The following is a 16,089-nucleotide window of genomic DNA, read 5'->3' on the forward strand; positions in this document are numbered from 1 at the left end:
TTATCCATTTCATTAGAGAAATTCCGAGAGATCTAACACATTTCATTTCAGAGGAAGGGGTGACGTAAATGTTAGTGCAAGAGATTTTTGAAAATAACATGTATGCATGCGAAGACATTGATATAATATAATTATTTATATGGTACTTTTTACTTTCCCTAAGCAGTAAATAATGAAGCAATGAATTACAAAATATAAAAATCGGTCACAAAGCCGACCTACCTCTTTATAAAATACTGGAACCGATCTCGTGATAACATTAAATCGGTGAGCTTCACAAATGTCATCTGCTTCACGTTGATTTTGCCTCAAGGTATTCATCAGGTACCACCCTAAAATCTAAATGCTTCCCATGTCACATAGACAACAGAATTGAATTGGAATTAGATACAAGACATTTGCAAGATGAGTAAACTGAATTATCCCAGTAAACCTCTTGATACACTGCATCTGACAGTACTCAGTAGCCAAGACACATGTGATTAAAGGAAACTTTGAATTAACTCTATATTTGACAGATCTAAACGTAGTCTACCCGATGAGCTCACCAAAATTCAGTTACTCAGGTTGCATGTTAAAAGTCCAGAGTCCAGAACTGTTCTCATTTTGAATCCCGAAATGGTTTGGATATCAATGAAATTTGGTTTTGCATGTGTCAGCTGCACTGTCACCGGACTTGTTATTAAGTGTTTGCCTCTCGCTATCAAGAGAACCAGTAAAAAATAACAGTCTGGGGCTATAGTCAGGATTGTACACTTTCAGTTTCACAAAATGTTTCTTTACATTTAATTATTGTGATAGTCTCACACTTAAACATGTTAAATGATTTAATAATATACTTTTGCTATATCAATCGATACATAAATATATAATTGAAAAGGAAACACATATGACATAAAGATAATTTACAATAAAATGTACAATATAAATAAAATTCCATGAGACAAAATCATAACATTCACAGCACTGTCAGAAGAAAACATCCTATAAGCAAAGGAACAGCACTTTTATTGCTGTTTTTCATCTCAAAGTTACAGTGTCTTCATTTCAGTCACAGTGATACCTTCAACACTGGAAAAAAACTATCACCTCAATGCAAGAACAAGATGACCCATAGCAGGGCTTTCAATAACTTTTCACTGAACAGGCTGTTTACTATTTTGAAGCGGCTGATCCAAAAGGGGGGGTCAGGGGGGGCTTGCCCCCCCGAAAAATTTTTGGACCTTACATTGAAAATGGTGCACTCTGAGGCATTTTCAAACTATTTACAAATGCATGAAAAATGGGGTTTCATAGGATTGATATCTGTTTTTTTTAGATTGTAAGGTCAATCTTGTGATATTGCGTATTAAAATACGACAAATAAAAATATTTCAAAAATAATCTTTTTGTAATACCAGATTTTGCGATAAATAAGAAAGCAATGGAGGGTCAGCATTAACCATTAATACCAAGAAACAATATAAATACAAGTTGAAGCAAATATAAACTACCCAAACATATAACCGACTTTATGGCATGGAGTTTTCTCATTGTTGAAGGCCATAGGACTGCCTATATTTGATACATCCACTTTATTTGAACTTTGGTAGATAGTTGTCTCAATGGCAATCATACCACACCTTCTTTTTAATATGAAACACAAGCTGCCATTGTCTGTTCATGTGCTTAGGAAGACCAGGCTAGGGTAAGCAAAACTTCCCACTTAAACCCTTACAATTTTACCCTATATCTAGCACATTCATAATATGCTGCACATAATTAAAAATATTTGTCAAAACAAATTAACATAAAGGGTAGATATTTTTAGTGTTTACTAGGAAATTTTGCTTACCCTGGCCATGTTGGGCACATATACACACAGTGACAACTAATTGTAATGTAGACAAACATATTGTGACATAGTCAAGACTTGAGAGGCAATGAAAACAAATTAGTTTTGTTAGAATTTTTTTCAGCACTTCAATCAAAACACAAGTATTGATCAGAGAGTCACATTGTCATAGTCAAACTCATCAGAGTCTTCACTTTCATTGTCATCTTCCTCACTGTCATAGTCAGCATCATCTTGGAAGCCAGTAAGATTGAGCAGCTTTAAAATGTGTGACATTTTTGTCCTCACCCGTCCCATTTCTTCTTCATCGTTTTCATTCAAATTGGCTTGGACACCTGCATCTGCAGTTTCCATCACTTCTGCAGGAGCAGTTGTCACGACTTTAGCAACTGCAAGGCCCTTAAGTTTTCTCCTTGGTTTAGACTTGTACCAATTGTCAACACAATTGTTGACCAGCTCTGTTGCCTCTTTTACTGGAGGTCCATTTATAGATACCTGTAGCAATCCTGAAAGCATGTTATCTTTTAATGTACTTCTTAGACGTGTCTTAATACGCTTCACTGCAGAAGCCCCACGTTCAGGCCAGGCATTGCTTACTGGCAAGGAAAGTATAATTGCAGCTATGTGGGATAATCTTGGGAAAATATACCCTTTGTCTGATGGATTTCTTAGGTTCAGTAATCTTTTTAAGACAACATCTGTTGTCCTTTTCTCCTGGCTTGATTCAAGTACATCTTTTTTAAGCCTTAAAATATGGTACTTAAAGCTCATCCATTCAGCCGAAAGTTCATTCTTTGCCTCCTCATCTCCAGCTAAAAAGTGTGAGCCCAAATCATCTATCTTCTCATCTCCGTAATACTTAAAGGTTGGTTCTATTTTATCTGGAAGGAGACAAGGATCAAACACACTAAAAGCAGCCAAAATTGGTGCTGCCTCACCAAATCTTTCATCCAAGTTGTTTATTAAGGCTTCAACATACTTGGCCATCTTTCCTGTTGCCTCCTTTAACTGAGCTTCAGTGGGTGTTAACTCTAAAAATCCAAGTCTCTCAATACCTCCGGTTTCTTTGATAATTGCTGTTTTTACTTTTTCTGTCAAATTACTGTCTTTAAGTGCGTCTTTAGCTTCAAGGATGCAAGGCTGTATACATGCATAGTTAATTGTTCCAGCTTGAAAGGTTTTGCTCAGTTTTGCCAGAACTGGCAAGATTTCTTTCAGAATGAAAATGCTGGTCACAAATCTTACATTTTTCATCTTCTTTAAAAGGCCTGTGGCTACAACATCTTTCTCTAGCAATGACAAGCATTGCATTATTGATGGAAAGTCATCATAACATCCCTGAACTGCTGCATTAAATGACAGCCATCTGGTTGAGCATGCCTTTTTTACTTTGTGGACAATTGAGATCCTTGATGTTTTTGGTAGTTGTTCATTGCATTTTGCCATTTCCATCTGGACTCTTACCAAGGTTGCAGTCCGTTTAGGAGAATCTTCAAAAAATTTCCAAAGATATCGAAGTATGTCTGATGTGTCAGCTACAAATTTGCAGTCTTTGTTTGAATCTGTACATGCCAGCGCTAGTCGATGACATATGCAGTGGACTGACACAACTGTTGGATGTTCCTTTTTAATTCTAGCAGCAAGTCCATTCTTTTTGCCTGTCATGGTGCTGGCTCCATCAGTTACAAGTCCACACAAATTGCTTCCATTTATATCTTTTATACAGTCCTTTAGTACTTGGTGAAGAGTTGCACTGTCAGCTGATACCGAATTAGAAAGGACATCACGTGATTCCAAAAAGCTAACAACAGGGCTGCCAAATTCGTCAAGGTACTGGATGAAAACGACCATTTGACATTTAACTGATATATCTGTTACTTCATCAACTAAAATACTGAATACAGGTGAATTATTCACCTTATCTACTATCTTCCTTCTTAATGTGTCTCCAATCAATAAGAAAATTTCCTGCAAAGAGCCTTGAGATCTGTGATCAAAAAATTTCATGGAATCAAGTCCAGACTGTTCAATTAATGAAATGAGAGATACAAACTTCTTATTTGGTAGTTCTTCCTTCATAAGCCAATATGCAGCGAGGAAAGCTTTTTTCTGAACATCTTCTCCAACTCTTTCTTTCTCTGTGATTTCTTTATGAAAAAATGACACCCTTCTTGTCATTTCAGTTGCTATGGCTTCCTTGTGATTAGCAGACTTTGCATGGTCATCAACTGCCTGTTTTTTGAATCGCTTGGCTCCTGTTACATAATGATTTTTTCCAGATGTTAGAATATTGTGCACCTTGCAGAGTAGACAAAACATTCCAACTCCCTCCTCATAAATGAGCCACCAATACCCAGAAGACTCACAGTATGACATTTCTCTACTCAACCATTGATGTTGAAATTTGTCTCGTATACATTTCTGTGCGTCTTGGTCATTTTTGCTGATATTGACACAGCCTCTTTCTAAGCACAATTGGTGGTTATGAAGAAAATCTATTCTTTAAGGCTAAGGTCAGAAAACACAAATGTTAACTGTTTTACACATGTCTGTCATTCTGTCCATCTGTTTTATGAATACTTTGACACATTTTTCTGAGCAACTGAATAATAAGCTTTTCTAAAATTTGATATCAATGTTTATATGAGTGAGCTAGACTGTAATGCTTTTTTCAGATTGACTAAACAGCAACTTCCTGTTTAACAAACACTAAAAATTTCTACACATGACCAAAAAAAAAGTGAACTATGTTCTGATGTATGGTTGCCGTGTTTTCTTCATGCTACAATTCTGTCTTAATTTAATTGCAGATTTTCTTCCTGGTTGGCAAGACAGGCAGTTCTTACATTGCCCAAACTTATGAGAGCTTTTGAGTCATGCACTACTCCAAATCCAGTGTCAGTTCAAACATCAAAAGTGTGGGATATAGCTGGCTGGATAACTCAGTATCTGAACAAAATGTGTAACCATTCATACCCCCACATATTTAAGATAATCAAGAAAGATGAGAAAACAAGACTGTTTTACAAAAAATGGTCAACTGACAAGGTATAATTAAATACTTTCAAATACTAACAAATTATGTAATAAATGAATAAGTTATTTATTTTGTTTGAATGTTATGAATCAGTTATTTATTTTGTTTGAATGTAATGATTTGATTTAAAGTACTTGGAATCCATCAGTGTAGAATCTTTTGCTGTTTGTCAACCACAGCATTTTCATTTCAACATATATCCTCAGTGATGGAGGATCCAAGACTTGAAAAGGGGTGCCCACTACTTTTATTTATCCTGTAAGCAGTAAGGGGAATAAATAGGGGCATCCCGTACAAACTTTGTATAACACTGTTTATGAACTTTTAGAAAATACACTTTCATCATTCTATTTATTTGGACCAACATATGTGAAAGATCTGTAATATTTAAAAATATTCTGTCAAGACAGAATGCCTTAATTTTCAGGAAACCTGGAGCACTTTTAATCTTATAATTGTAGAAGTTATCAGTAATTTAAAAACGTCTGCTTCCTTATTAGCTCACCTGGCCTAAAAGGCCATGTGAGCTTTTCTCATCACTTGGCGTCCGTCATCGTCGTTAACAATTTTTCAAACATCTTCTCCTCTGAAACTTAGCATGATTGTTCCTTAGTATATCCTGCACAAAGTGTGTGCTTGGATTTTAGAACATAGGGGTCAAATGCAGTTTTTGGCCTATATCTTAAAAACGAAAGCATTTAGAGCAAATCTTACATGAAGTAAAAATGTTCATTAGGTCAATATCTATCAGCCCTGAAATTTTCAGATGAATCAAACAACCCATTGTTGGGTTGCTGCCACTTAATTGGTAATTTTAAGGAAATGTTGCAGTTTTTGGTCATTATCTTGAATATTATTATAGATAAAGATAAACTGTAAACAGCAAAAATTATCAGCAAAGTAAGATCTACAAAAAGTCAGCATGACCAAAATTGTCAATTGACCCCTTAAGGGGTTATTGTCCTTTAATGACAATTTTTCACAATTTATTCATCATATTTGCTACCTTTAAAAAATCTTCTCCTCTAAAACTACTCAACCAAATTCAACCAAACTTCAACTGAATGATCAGTAGGGTGTATAAAATAAAATTTGTGCTTCAAAGAACATTTAAATAAATTGAAAAGCCAAAATAATCATTGATGAGAGATTTAACCAAAAAAAATCAGGTGAGCGATTCAGGCTCTTGAGAGCCTCTTGTATTATGGTAACTGTCATCCAATCAGAACCCTTGATACACAAATTGCTTTAAAATTATTTACATACTGTAACAAAATGTGGTTAAAAATGTCAAATATATTTCAGACTTGGCAAGAACCAGAGGAGCAGCTTCTACTTAGTGTTCCCACAGACTCTCCAAAAATAATAATTCCTGACTACAACAAAATAGACCTGGCCAAGCTAAAAAACGATATCACTGGTTCATTTTCATATTTCAAGAGAGAGGAAGATAAAAAGTGGTGGACTGATTTTTTCACAGATCTTTCTAGTAATAATGGTCAGTACCAATTTAAGTTTATTTGATTAATTAACAACAAAAAAAGTTATTTCTTTATAAATATTCAAAATTTAGAAAAATCCTACAGACAAAATAAAATTTTCATTAGGGCCAAAATGTATGATGTATTCCTTCAATATTACTATATGCTCTCCCAACGTGGCAGGTATTTATATTTATACTGTGGGTTTTTCCTTGTGCAAATACAGTGGTTAAACGAAACTATCTGCCAAAAAAAGTATCATGTAGCAGAGATTTTAAGATTGTAAACATGTGCTACAACACAACTCAGCATTATCAAGCCTTAATGATATATAAAATTATAAATTTTTCCATGTTAGATTGTTAATATCCTGTGATGTCAGCTCCCGTTAGATTTTAATAAATTTTACAGTAATTTTTCTTTTTCATAAAAAAAAGGGGGGATTTTTCAGTTTGCGACAATAATTGAAAAATGCTTTCAGCAATTCTCAAGAATTGTTTGTGAATTGTTTATATCTATTGATGTCATCTCCCTTTTGATTTCATAAATTTCAAATATGACATTGATAAGTAAAAGAACTTTGTTGTTTGAAAATGTGAGGGTGTATCATATGCCAATGGCGCAGCTGTTTATTCTTTTTTAAACATGTAAAGAAAGAATACATATATTTATTTTTTTGGTTCACAGAATCTCCTGAAGAAGCAGTGTGGCCATTAAGTGATTTAATTGAGAAAGCCAAGGAAAGAGATATGAAAGAAACTTCTGACACAAGACAATTAAGTGACTCAGAGTTGAGTGATGTGTCAGATGAAGATGAACCAATTCCTCAGGTAATTTATTTTGTATACTAGTATATAAAATTTTAAATTTATAAACTTCTACCAATATTTATAAGAAGACATACGTGACAAGGAGACAAATCTGTATCTAAGACACAATGTAGTATAAAGTATTAAAGCAATTATAGGTTACAGTACTATCTTCAACGTTGAGTCTTTGTTCACATGGAGCCACAAGCTATAAAATTTAATTGACCAGTGTAAAACTATACAAACAGGAAACCCAACAGTCTAATTTACATACAAAAGGAGGAACCAAAAAACACCTACATAATCTACCGATTTTTTTTTTACAAGAAATGGAAAGACTCCCTTATGAAAAATATTAATTTAAACAAGAATAATACGAACATATGTTCTTTTTTCTTAACAAAAAATGCATTTCAGGAAGTATGCTAGAACAGATAAGACCTGGTCAGATACAAACTATATTTGGTTTATATTAAACCTCTCTTCCACAACCAAATGTATTCTTAAACATAGATTTAAACAACAATAATGCTTATCAGGGAATACGTCGATATAATTGGTGGTGTTGGAGAGGACTTATGGAAGTCGTTTTTGGAGTTGTTTATTTTTCCATAGACGACATTGATTGAACTTCTTTTTGTAACCAATGTAAACAAAATGGTGGTGATAATAACACAATTAGGCTCAATCAAGCTCCATGTTACAATATTTATTTTAACTTTGCAATAATCGTTAAACAAATAAACACAAAACATTCAGTTGAATGATAAAATAGAGGTTTTGTAGTTGATATAAATCAGAGAGCAAATTTCACAAGGTTTTATTTCTGCAGTAACCAATGTATATATTCATGCACCAGGCCAATACAATGACACGAATACACAATTTGTGTGTGATAGAGGTAACAAGTCTGTAAAAATTAATTCTTTATCTCTTATGTTAAGAATTTAAAAAATAAAATACATTTTAAAGAAATTCATTTATGTATAAACTAGACCAATTCAGACTTTAAGTTGTTGGCATGTGAATTGGTTGAGTTTATTTAAGGAATGACTAATATTTTTTCTGTCTATGAAGAAATAACATGAAAAATTTGGTGCACACTGAATAAGTCATGTAGCGTGTTATTTAACAGTGTGCACCACATTTTTTTATGTTATTTCGAATAGACAGAAAAAATATTACAGCCATTTCTTATAATTTAGTTCTAAATTCCATTTTAAAGTGTAGAAAACCATAAAAAAATGTTGATGACGTCACGGTCACATGACTAAATTATGTCTATGGGCTCATAACAAAATTACGTCAGCCAATCAGAAGACGTGTTACATCCAAAATTAAATTATATACTAATAAATTCCCTTGAAAGGGCGTTTAGTCCTATAATAATTTTATTCTAAATTATGGAAGTTTATAATGTTCTAAATTTTGTTTTAGCTTGTTGTTGGAAAGAAGAAATCTGGTAGCCAAGGGGATAACAGTACAATTGTTGTAAGTGTTGGGGAGATGGTTCTTCTAAACTTAGCAGAATATGAAAAGGAGTGGCCTCAAGTTGCCCAAGTGATCAATTCTGATGAGGAGACCTGCATGATCCATTGGTTCAGAGGATCCCAAACCAAACCATGGAAGCCATGTAGTAGAGCGATACCAGGGAAAAAAGGAAAACGTGAAGCCTGGACACAGACAATCAATATAACAGAAATCATAAGGAACAGTTTTTGTTTAACAAAGGGGGGTTTCTTACCTAAAAATGTAAAAGAGTTTTGTAAAAGTCATGAACTTCAAGCCAAGATTTAAGAATTATCAATGCTTAATATTATAATTTAATATGCATATTTATTGGAAAAACAGTTATTTTAAATTTTGGAAGTTTATCAATATTATCAAAAAATAAGTACTTGCAAATAACATGAACATTAACTTTAGAAACCACATACCTTATAAAATAATTTTAGAGTAAGCTTATATATTATGTGTCCTGCATTTTACCTTCCCAATTGTTTAGGGAGTTCTTGTCTGTTGAAGATCCATTGGTGGCCTTAAGTTGTTTATACCTTTCGGTTGGTTAGCTGTCCCCAATTTCCATTCCTATTTGATTATTCTTGAATTAAAAAATTTTGTAGCACAGAACTTTAAATTAACTCTTATCATATTTATTTCAATAATTTTCTTACCATGTTTTGAAAACAATCTTTTCTATATCAGTCAATGTGGGGAGACAAATTGTTTTTGTCAGGTTCATCTGCTTATTTTCCAACTGATTATCTCCTATATTGATATGGAAAAATCTATGAATTTTATACTGTTACAATGCAAATATGTAGGCAATACTGACCCATTCATTTTTGGAGTTTCCCACTTCATATCTATATAACGTTTTTTGTCAGATATCATTTTCAACATGGAAAAACATCAAAACTTCCTGCTTTTTTATTTTAATTTGCATTTGTCATTCTTATTTACAAGAGTATGAGTGCAATCAATTTTTTAATAAGAATTAATTGCTAACACGTTTTGATGATGCCAAAAAAACAGGTCTTTTGTATGATGATATCAAGTTGGTAGGCATGAAAAATCAAAAATCTGACAGTATGAAGTACAAAATGCATTTAATATTAAATTTCTGTAAGGGATTTCATCTAGGTGATTTTTTTTATAATTTGAAAAAATAAATTTGTCCATTACTTCACTAGTGTTAAAAAATACTTAAATGAATTTTCCTATGCCCAAACAAGGATGTTACTGGTAGAGGGGCAATATATTTTTGGACTGTGTGTAAGTCTGTCTTTTCCCTTTCATGGTTACACTTTTGGGCAAGGTAGTTTTAGAGAAAGTTGAATTTCAATCAACTGCAAAATGAGTACACAATTTGATCTTGATAAGTATTTCTAATCTTTATAATCCCAGGAGAAAACGATAATGAGAGTGGGGTATCTGTGTACTATGAACAGAATATTGTTAATATGCTAAATGTTAATGAATGTATTGTTTAATCCTGAAATATATGTGGGTAACTATTTTTGGCATAAATGAATTGACTGCTGGAATAATGTTCATATATTTAAATGAAAGCAATATTATGTAAATGTATATTATGTTAAGAACAGTGTTAAGGGGAGAAAAGTTTAGGTATTTTTTATTAGATTAAAATTGTTACCCTTGTCAATTTTGATATAACTTGTAAACAAAATGTGCTTCATGTTTATGCACAATATTAAGCCTGTGTATTATTGTCATCATTTTCATATAACTATTGAGAGAAAAAAATATGTTATCAAACTACAACTGCATATGGTTTATTTGTTGGCTATTATCATGTTCCAAGAAAAACTTCACATAACATGTAAGAGAATGTCAACAATAAAGATTTGAATACATCATCAAGCATGAATCATTAAAAATACAACCATAACACTTTTTGAACAAAGATCTAGCAAGTAAATTAGGTAGATGTAGAAAATTCCAATAAGACAACAAAGCAAAGCTGCAGACTTAGTACAAACTTACATTTTAGTACACAAAAGAAAGGGCTAGTAAATCAGGAATATGTTCAAATCCCAATGAATCTACAATGCAAGCTCGTAACTTTTAAATGTGCATCATTATCACTGTAGTACAAATAACTGGCAAGTGATTACAAGGAAGTCAGGGATATGTGGTAAAATTCCAATGAGACAACATAGAAAAGCTTTTTAATTTTTAAAAGAACAACAATTCAATTCAGTTTAGTTAACAAAAACCTGGCAAATAAATCAACTTATCTAGATATATGTGTTACCAGTTTAGAAAATTCAAAATGGACAATAAGAAGAGCTTCTAATTGCAAATCAAGTACAACCACATGCTTTAACAGGATTTGTTTCAACATGTTTTGATTTTGTAGTTGTTATTTGTGTGCTACACAGCATTTATTACCATCCTCACTTCTGTGAATTTGCTGACATCTTCTAATTAAATCTATAAGGAGCACAATATATGTAGTCTTCACAGGCTCTATGGGACACAATATGTAACTTTACCCTGGTCTGTGCACAGCACATGATTTATAGTCTTCAATGAGACTGCAGTGCACAGGATTTATAATCTTGACTTGGTCTGTGCGCCGCACAGGATTTATATTCTTCACTTGGTCTGTGCGCCGCACAGGATTTATAATCTTCACTTGGTCTGTGCGCCGCACAGGACTTATATTCTTCACTTGGTCTGTGCGTCGCACAGGATTTATAGTCTTCACTTGTTTTGTGCGCCGCACAGGAATTTTAGTCTTCAACAGGTCTGTGCGACGCACAGGATTTTTAGTCTTCAACAGGTCTGTGCGGCACACAGGATTTATAGTTTTTTAAAACAGGTCTGTGCGTCGCACAGGATTTATAATCTTCACTTGGTCTGTGCGCCGCACAGGATTTATAATCCTTACTTGGTATGTGTGGTGCAAAGGATTTATATTTATCAATAGGTCTGTGTGCTGGATGGGATTTTTTTCCATGATGTGATATTTAAATTGGTTGTCTATTGTTTCCATGGTAACAAGCTTTGACATGTAAAATCCATGAAATTCATTATTTAGTTAAATTCCATATTAAATAATTACTCCAAATTTAAATAATACAGTGTTTCTATCATCATGAAAACAGTTTTTAATAATTGGAATCACATCAGATTGAACACGTCTTAAATTTTTTTTGACTTCAGTGGGTTTGATGTCAGAACTTTGGTATGATGATGAGATTTGTGAGCCAGTTGTAGTTGAACAAGTTGAAGATGTGGAACATGTGGTTGAAGAGATTGGTGTTGAACAAGTAATTGAAGTGGTTGAAGTGGTTTCATTTGTACCATGTTCTTCATCAGTACCAACTGTAATTTGATCTGAAATGGAGAATGATATATATTAATTTTAATTTATTTAAAATGATTAATCTTAATTTAATGAAATCATGTTTTAAATAAGGACATAATTCTGAAAGAAAAAAACAGTCACAAAATCAAGTAGAATTTTATAGTGTAAAATTTATAGCAAGAGGGTATGATTATCATATGTACACTTAAGAAGATGTATCTACAGGTCAAATATTAATAAAATCTCATGTATGCCCTGCTTACACTACAGGATATTGACCATAACGAAAACGTATGGAAGAGATATGGCCTCTTGTCTTTGTAAGTCTTGTATGATTTTAAATTTTAGTTTCTTGTGTATAATTCTGATTTAAGTAATTCTCAGTAAAATTTTAGGAGAAAGGTCCAACTATAATCAAAAAATTAAAAGCATTCCTCCTATCATAGGTGATTTGTTTCCGGGTTCATATGGATAGTAAACCCAGTAAATTGTATTAATCCCCCCCCCCCCCCCCCCCCAAGACTCCAAACATGCAAAAAAATTGGGCAGCACCCCTCCTAGCCTAGGCACTTTTGTCAACCCCCCTTCCCTCCCCAAGAGTTAAAGGATGGTAATAACTAATAAATTACTAATTACATTATAAAGAGGGCTTAGAAGGCAAGCTTGGGCAGGTCTCATTTATATAAACATGAGACTGTACATACCTTCTTTGAAATTAAATATCTTCACAAAATATAAAAAGTCTTACCTGTAAATGGTTCCACTGATTTTGACTTTTTACTAATGAAGAAATCATTTATCTTTGTTCTTTTCATTTCATTTCATTTTACATTCAAAAAATTGCCTCCAAAAACTTTTCTATTTTGGTTTCTCATGAGTTATCCATTGATAACATAGTTTTTATTTCGACGTCTCTCTTGCTTTTACCATTGAAAATCTTGATCATTCAGGCGATTGATTGAATAGCGTATTTGAATGATGTAAAACGTACAAGTGACTCCGATTTTATGTAAACATTCCGACAGACATGATGGTGCTGTCTGTTATAAAAAGGCACCTTCTTTATACAATCTATGAAACAAAGAAACCCCAAGAGACAGAGGATTAATAAAAACTTATTTTATTTTATTTTAATCTCTTCAAAAGTATTTATTTGGTTAAGCATTTCAACCGGCGATTTCCATCTTTTGAAACGGCGACATTCCGCCGGGTGCCGGCTCTTAATGAAAACCCTGCCATAGCACCAGCTTGAATGTTGAATGGAATTCTTTGTAAAAATGATTTGGCTAGACTTGTAAAATTCAACACCACCAATGTGTTTTTTTAAAGGCAGTGCTTTAAGGCCTGACTTTTAAGTCCTGAGGTTCATCTTTTCATACGCAATCTATGCTGGGGGTCTTTTGGCCAGAAATAGATCCGGAAATGTTCGAATTTCTCCTCTTCTTTTTATGGTATGATATGGTTTTTGTTTCTTTCATTTACATTGGGGACTAAAGAAACGATCAGTGTGTATTGTTCGTTTTATAGAACTTGTTATTAGTGTGTATTTTGCATTATAAGCAGTCAACCTGACTACAAACTATCATATATTCCGTGTGGAAAGAGGTCGGGTCAATTTCAAGTGTTATCTGACATCTAAAGATTCTTTAATTAGTTCAGACGTTGATATAACAATGAAAAGTCGACTGAACATGATTAATATTGCACCTTCTATAATTCAAAGCGGAATTCGGTTTATGAACGAGAAACCGTAAAGCGTTTTCAATTTCGGTATTAGTTATGTATGTTGTTTACGTATTATCCTGGTTCCCGGTACTACGTTCCGGGTATTAGCTATTTGATATATTTGATGTGTAACATTACAATCGGGTACCAGCCAATCTACGTGTGTATGTGTACATGATTTACCGCCAAAATGACCGACTTAAAAAATAGTCCATAAATGTTCCGTATAATGATATGCAAATTCATAATTAATCGTAACTTTTTTTTATCTTTGTATAATTAATATAACAAAATGGATTCCACAAAATTGAAAATAGCATTATTTTACGAGGATTTCTCATATTTTTTTCACTTCCGGGCGCAGTAATACGTATGTTTTGAAGAAGCTCGAAGAATTTGACAAAGTGAATTGAGAAGGAAACGGATAGATATACGTCCTTGCTATCAGGTAAAACAATTTAAATGTTCAGAACAAACACATTTACTTCACACAAATAGTACAGGCTTAAGCTTTTTATTGTCTAGCTTATACACGACTGTAGTCAAGTGTTTAAACGACGGCGGTGACCTACAAGGTACGGGTCATACTGGGTCAAGTCTAAATATGTAAACATATCCACGTGCTATTAGGTAGAACGCATCGTAATGCAATATCTACAATTTTTTTCCTCCTTTATACATCGTTTAACCAGATATATTTCTCCTTTTTACATCGTTTAACCAGATTTATTTCTCTTTCAAATACACTTAAACACGGGTTTGTACGTATCTTTTCTAGTGTTTTAAAATTTCTTGTCCTTATTAAAGTTCATTTGTTGATGTTTAAATATTTTTGAACGACTGAACACAGGAGTGAATGAATGCAACAATTATATATACTGAAGACTTGGGCTGTACAATGATAGTGTACGTATATCATACTGATAATTATTCTAGCAGTAATTATGTTAATTTAGGATGTAATGTCTAATGACAGGAATTCATGAGCTATGCCTCAGGCTTTCTGAAAAAATATCAATGACAATGTAAACAGGAACAAAACATTGACACGAATGATGCTCTCTTCTATGTTATATTAATATATAGTTATTTAGGTATATGTGTTGCACAAGTTTCAATTAAACTTAAGTTATAAAACTTTTTTTTCAGGGCACAAACCCACTTTAAAGAGACTTGTCTACTGCCATACCCATCCTATTTTCATGCACCATTTGCAAGCAAGAGACTGAATGGTTTGCAAAATTTAAAATCAGGACGGTGTCCAATTAAAACAAAAGAACTAAACTGGATGAATATTGTAGGAGAAATCTAGAGGAAAGTTTTGATTTGTGAAATTGGTTTTCCTGAAAAGTCATTCATCCTAGCCTGCAGAAAGGAACTATAACTGTCCACCACCAACTGACGAGCTAATGTTGAGCTTCACATATGGAATTACTCAAATACCATCAATGTCTATGTTTTCAGCACAGATTTCACAATTTATGACACAGCTGTGCTTTTTTTTATACCTGTTAAAGAGTTGTATACTAAATTTTATTTTTTTATCAATAAATATATATTATATTAATTGTGTCATCTAAGAACTTGTATTTTGCCAAAAGATGCATACTAGTGAATGAAAGTGGTGCAGTTCATTTTGCTTTGGTATATAGAATTGAATTACAATTGTTCATGTTATTGGAATGCATATAAAAATAAGGAGATGTGGTACACTGTATATGATATTTAGTGAGTTTATCAAGCAAAAGTGAATAAGAAATAGGTATAAGCAGTTACAGGTACTACTGTACAATCTCAAACAATGAGAAAAACTCATACCGTAAAGAGAATTTCATATTTACAAGTAAGTTTTGTTTTTGCGTTGAATAATTTTCTTCTATTGTTTTAATTGCAAATATGGGAAGTGGTTAAAATGCTAATGAGACAGCTGTTATGGCCACAGAGCCTTAATTGAAAACTTCTTTTTCATTCATACCGGTAGATTTTGCCTGGAGTTAGAAACATATCTGCCAACTTTTCAAAATGCACATGGGGGTTTAACGTGAAAGATGGTTCATATAGTCATACAAAACCTTCAAGGGGGCCTTCAAATGGAAGCAGGACAAGTCGCCCCACTTTTAAAAAAAACACCACAAACTGATTTATCAAATCGCCCCACATGTGAAATTGGTTAAATCATGTTAAATAAGGGTTCTCGCTAAGGATTTTTGAAGGCGAGTCCAGGGACTCGTCATTTTTGGCCACGGTGAGTCATGGTAACTGGGTTCAGTTTATACAAAATATTTCAATATTGATGTATTTGTGGACTCACCAGTTTTGAAAATGGTGAGTCCAGACAGATTTTGATGAGTCCAGGACTCATGGAC

The 16,089-nt window shown here is 33.2% G+C and overlaps 2 protein-coding genes across 6 annotated transcripts in view; both read left to right on the forward strand.

The window, feature by feature from the left end:
- The first annotated feature begins 6 nt into the window (after window positions 1-6).
- Window positions 7-16,089, forward strand: part of LOC134708533 (hamartin-like) — a 49,045-nt gene continuing 32,962 nt past the window's right edge. For 2 of the 5 annotated variants that reach the window (XM_063569154.1, XM_063569155.1), the window contains exon 1: window positions 17-100. In XM_063569154.1, the coding sequence (XP_063425224.1) occupies window positions 69-100 (32 nt within the window). In that variant the 5' untranslated portion in view covers window positions 17-68. Of the gene's footprint in view, window positions 101-207; window positions 325-16,089 lie in introns of those variants that run through there. The other 3 variants (XM_063569159.1, XM_063569158.1, XM_063569156.1) reach the window with 3 other exon arrangements.
- On the forward strand, window positions 4,637-9,048 carry LOC134708532 (uncharacterized). Its single transcript, XM_063569153.1, has 4 exons — window positions 4,637-4,882; window positions 6,177-6,369; window positions 7,040-7,182; window positions 8,599-9,048. The coding sequence occupies exons 1-4, from the start codon at window positions 4,694-4,696 to the stop codon at window positions 8,956-8,958; spliced, it is 885 nt and encodes a 294-aa protein (XP_063425223.1). The 5' UTR covers window positions 4,637-4,693; the 3' UTR covers window positions 8,959-9,048.

Source organism: Mytilus trossulus, chromosome 2, assembly GCF_036588685.1.
Source record: "Mytilus trossulus isolate FHL-02 chromosome 2, PNRI_Mtr1.1.1.hap1, whole genome shotgun sequence".
Lineage (NCBI taxonomy): Eukaryota > Metazoa > Mollusca > Bivalvia > Mytilida > Mytilidae > Mytilus > Mytilus trossulus.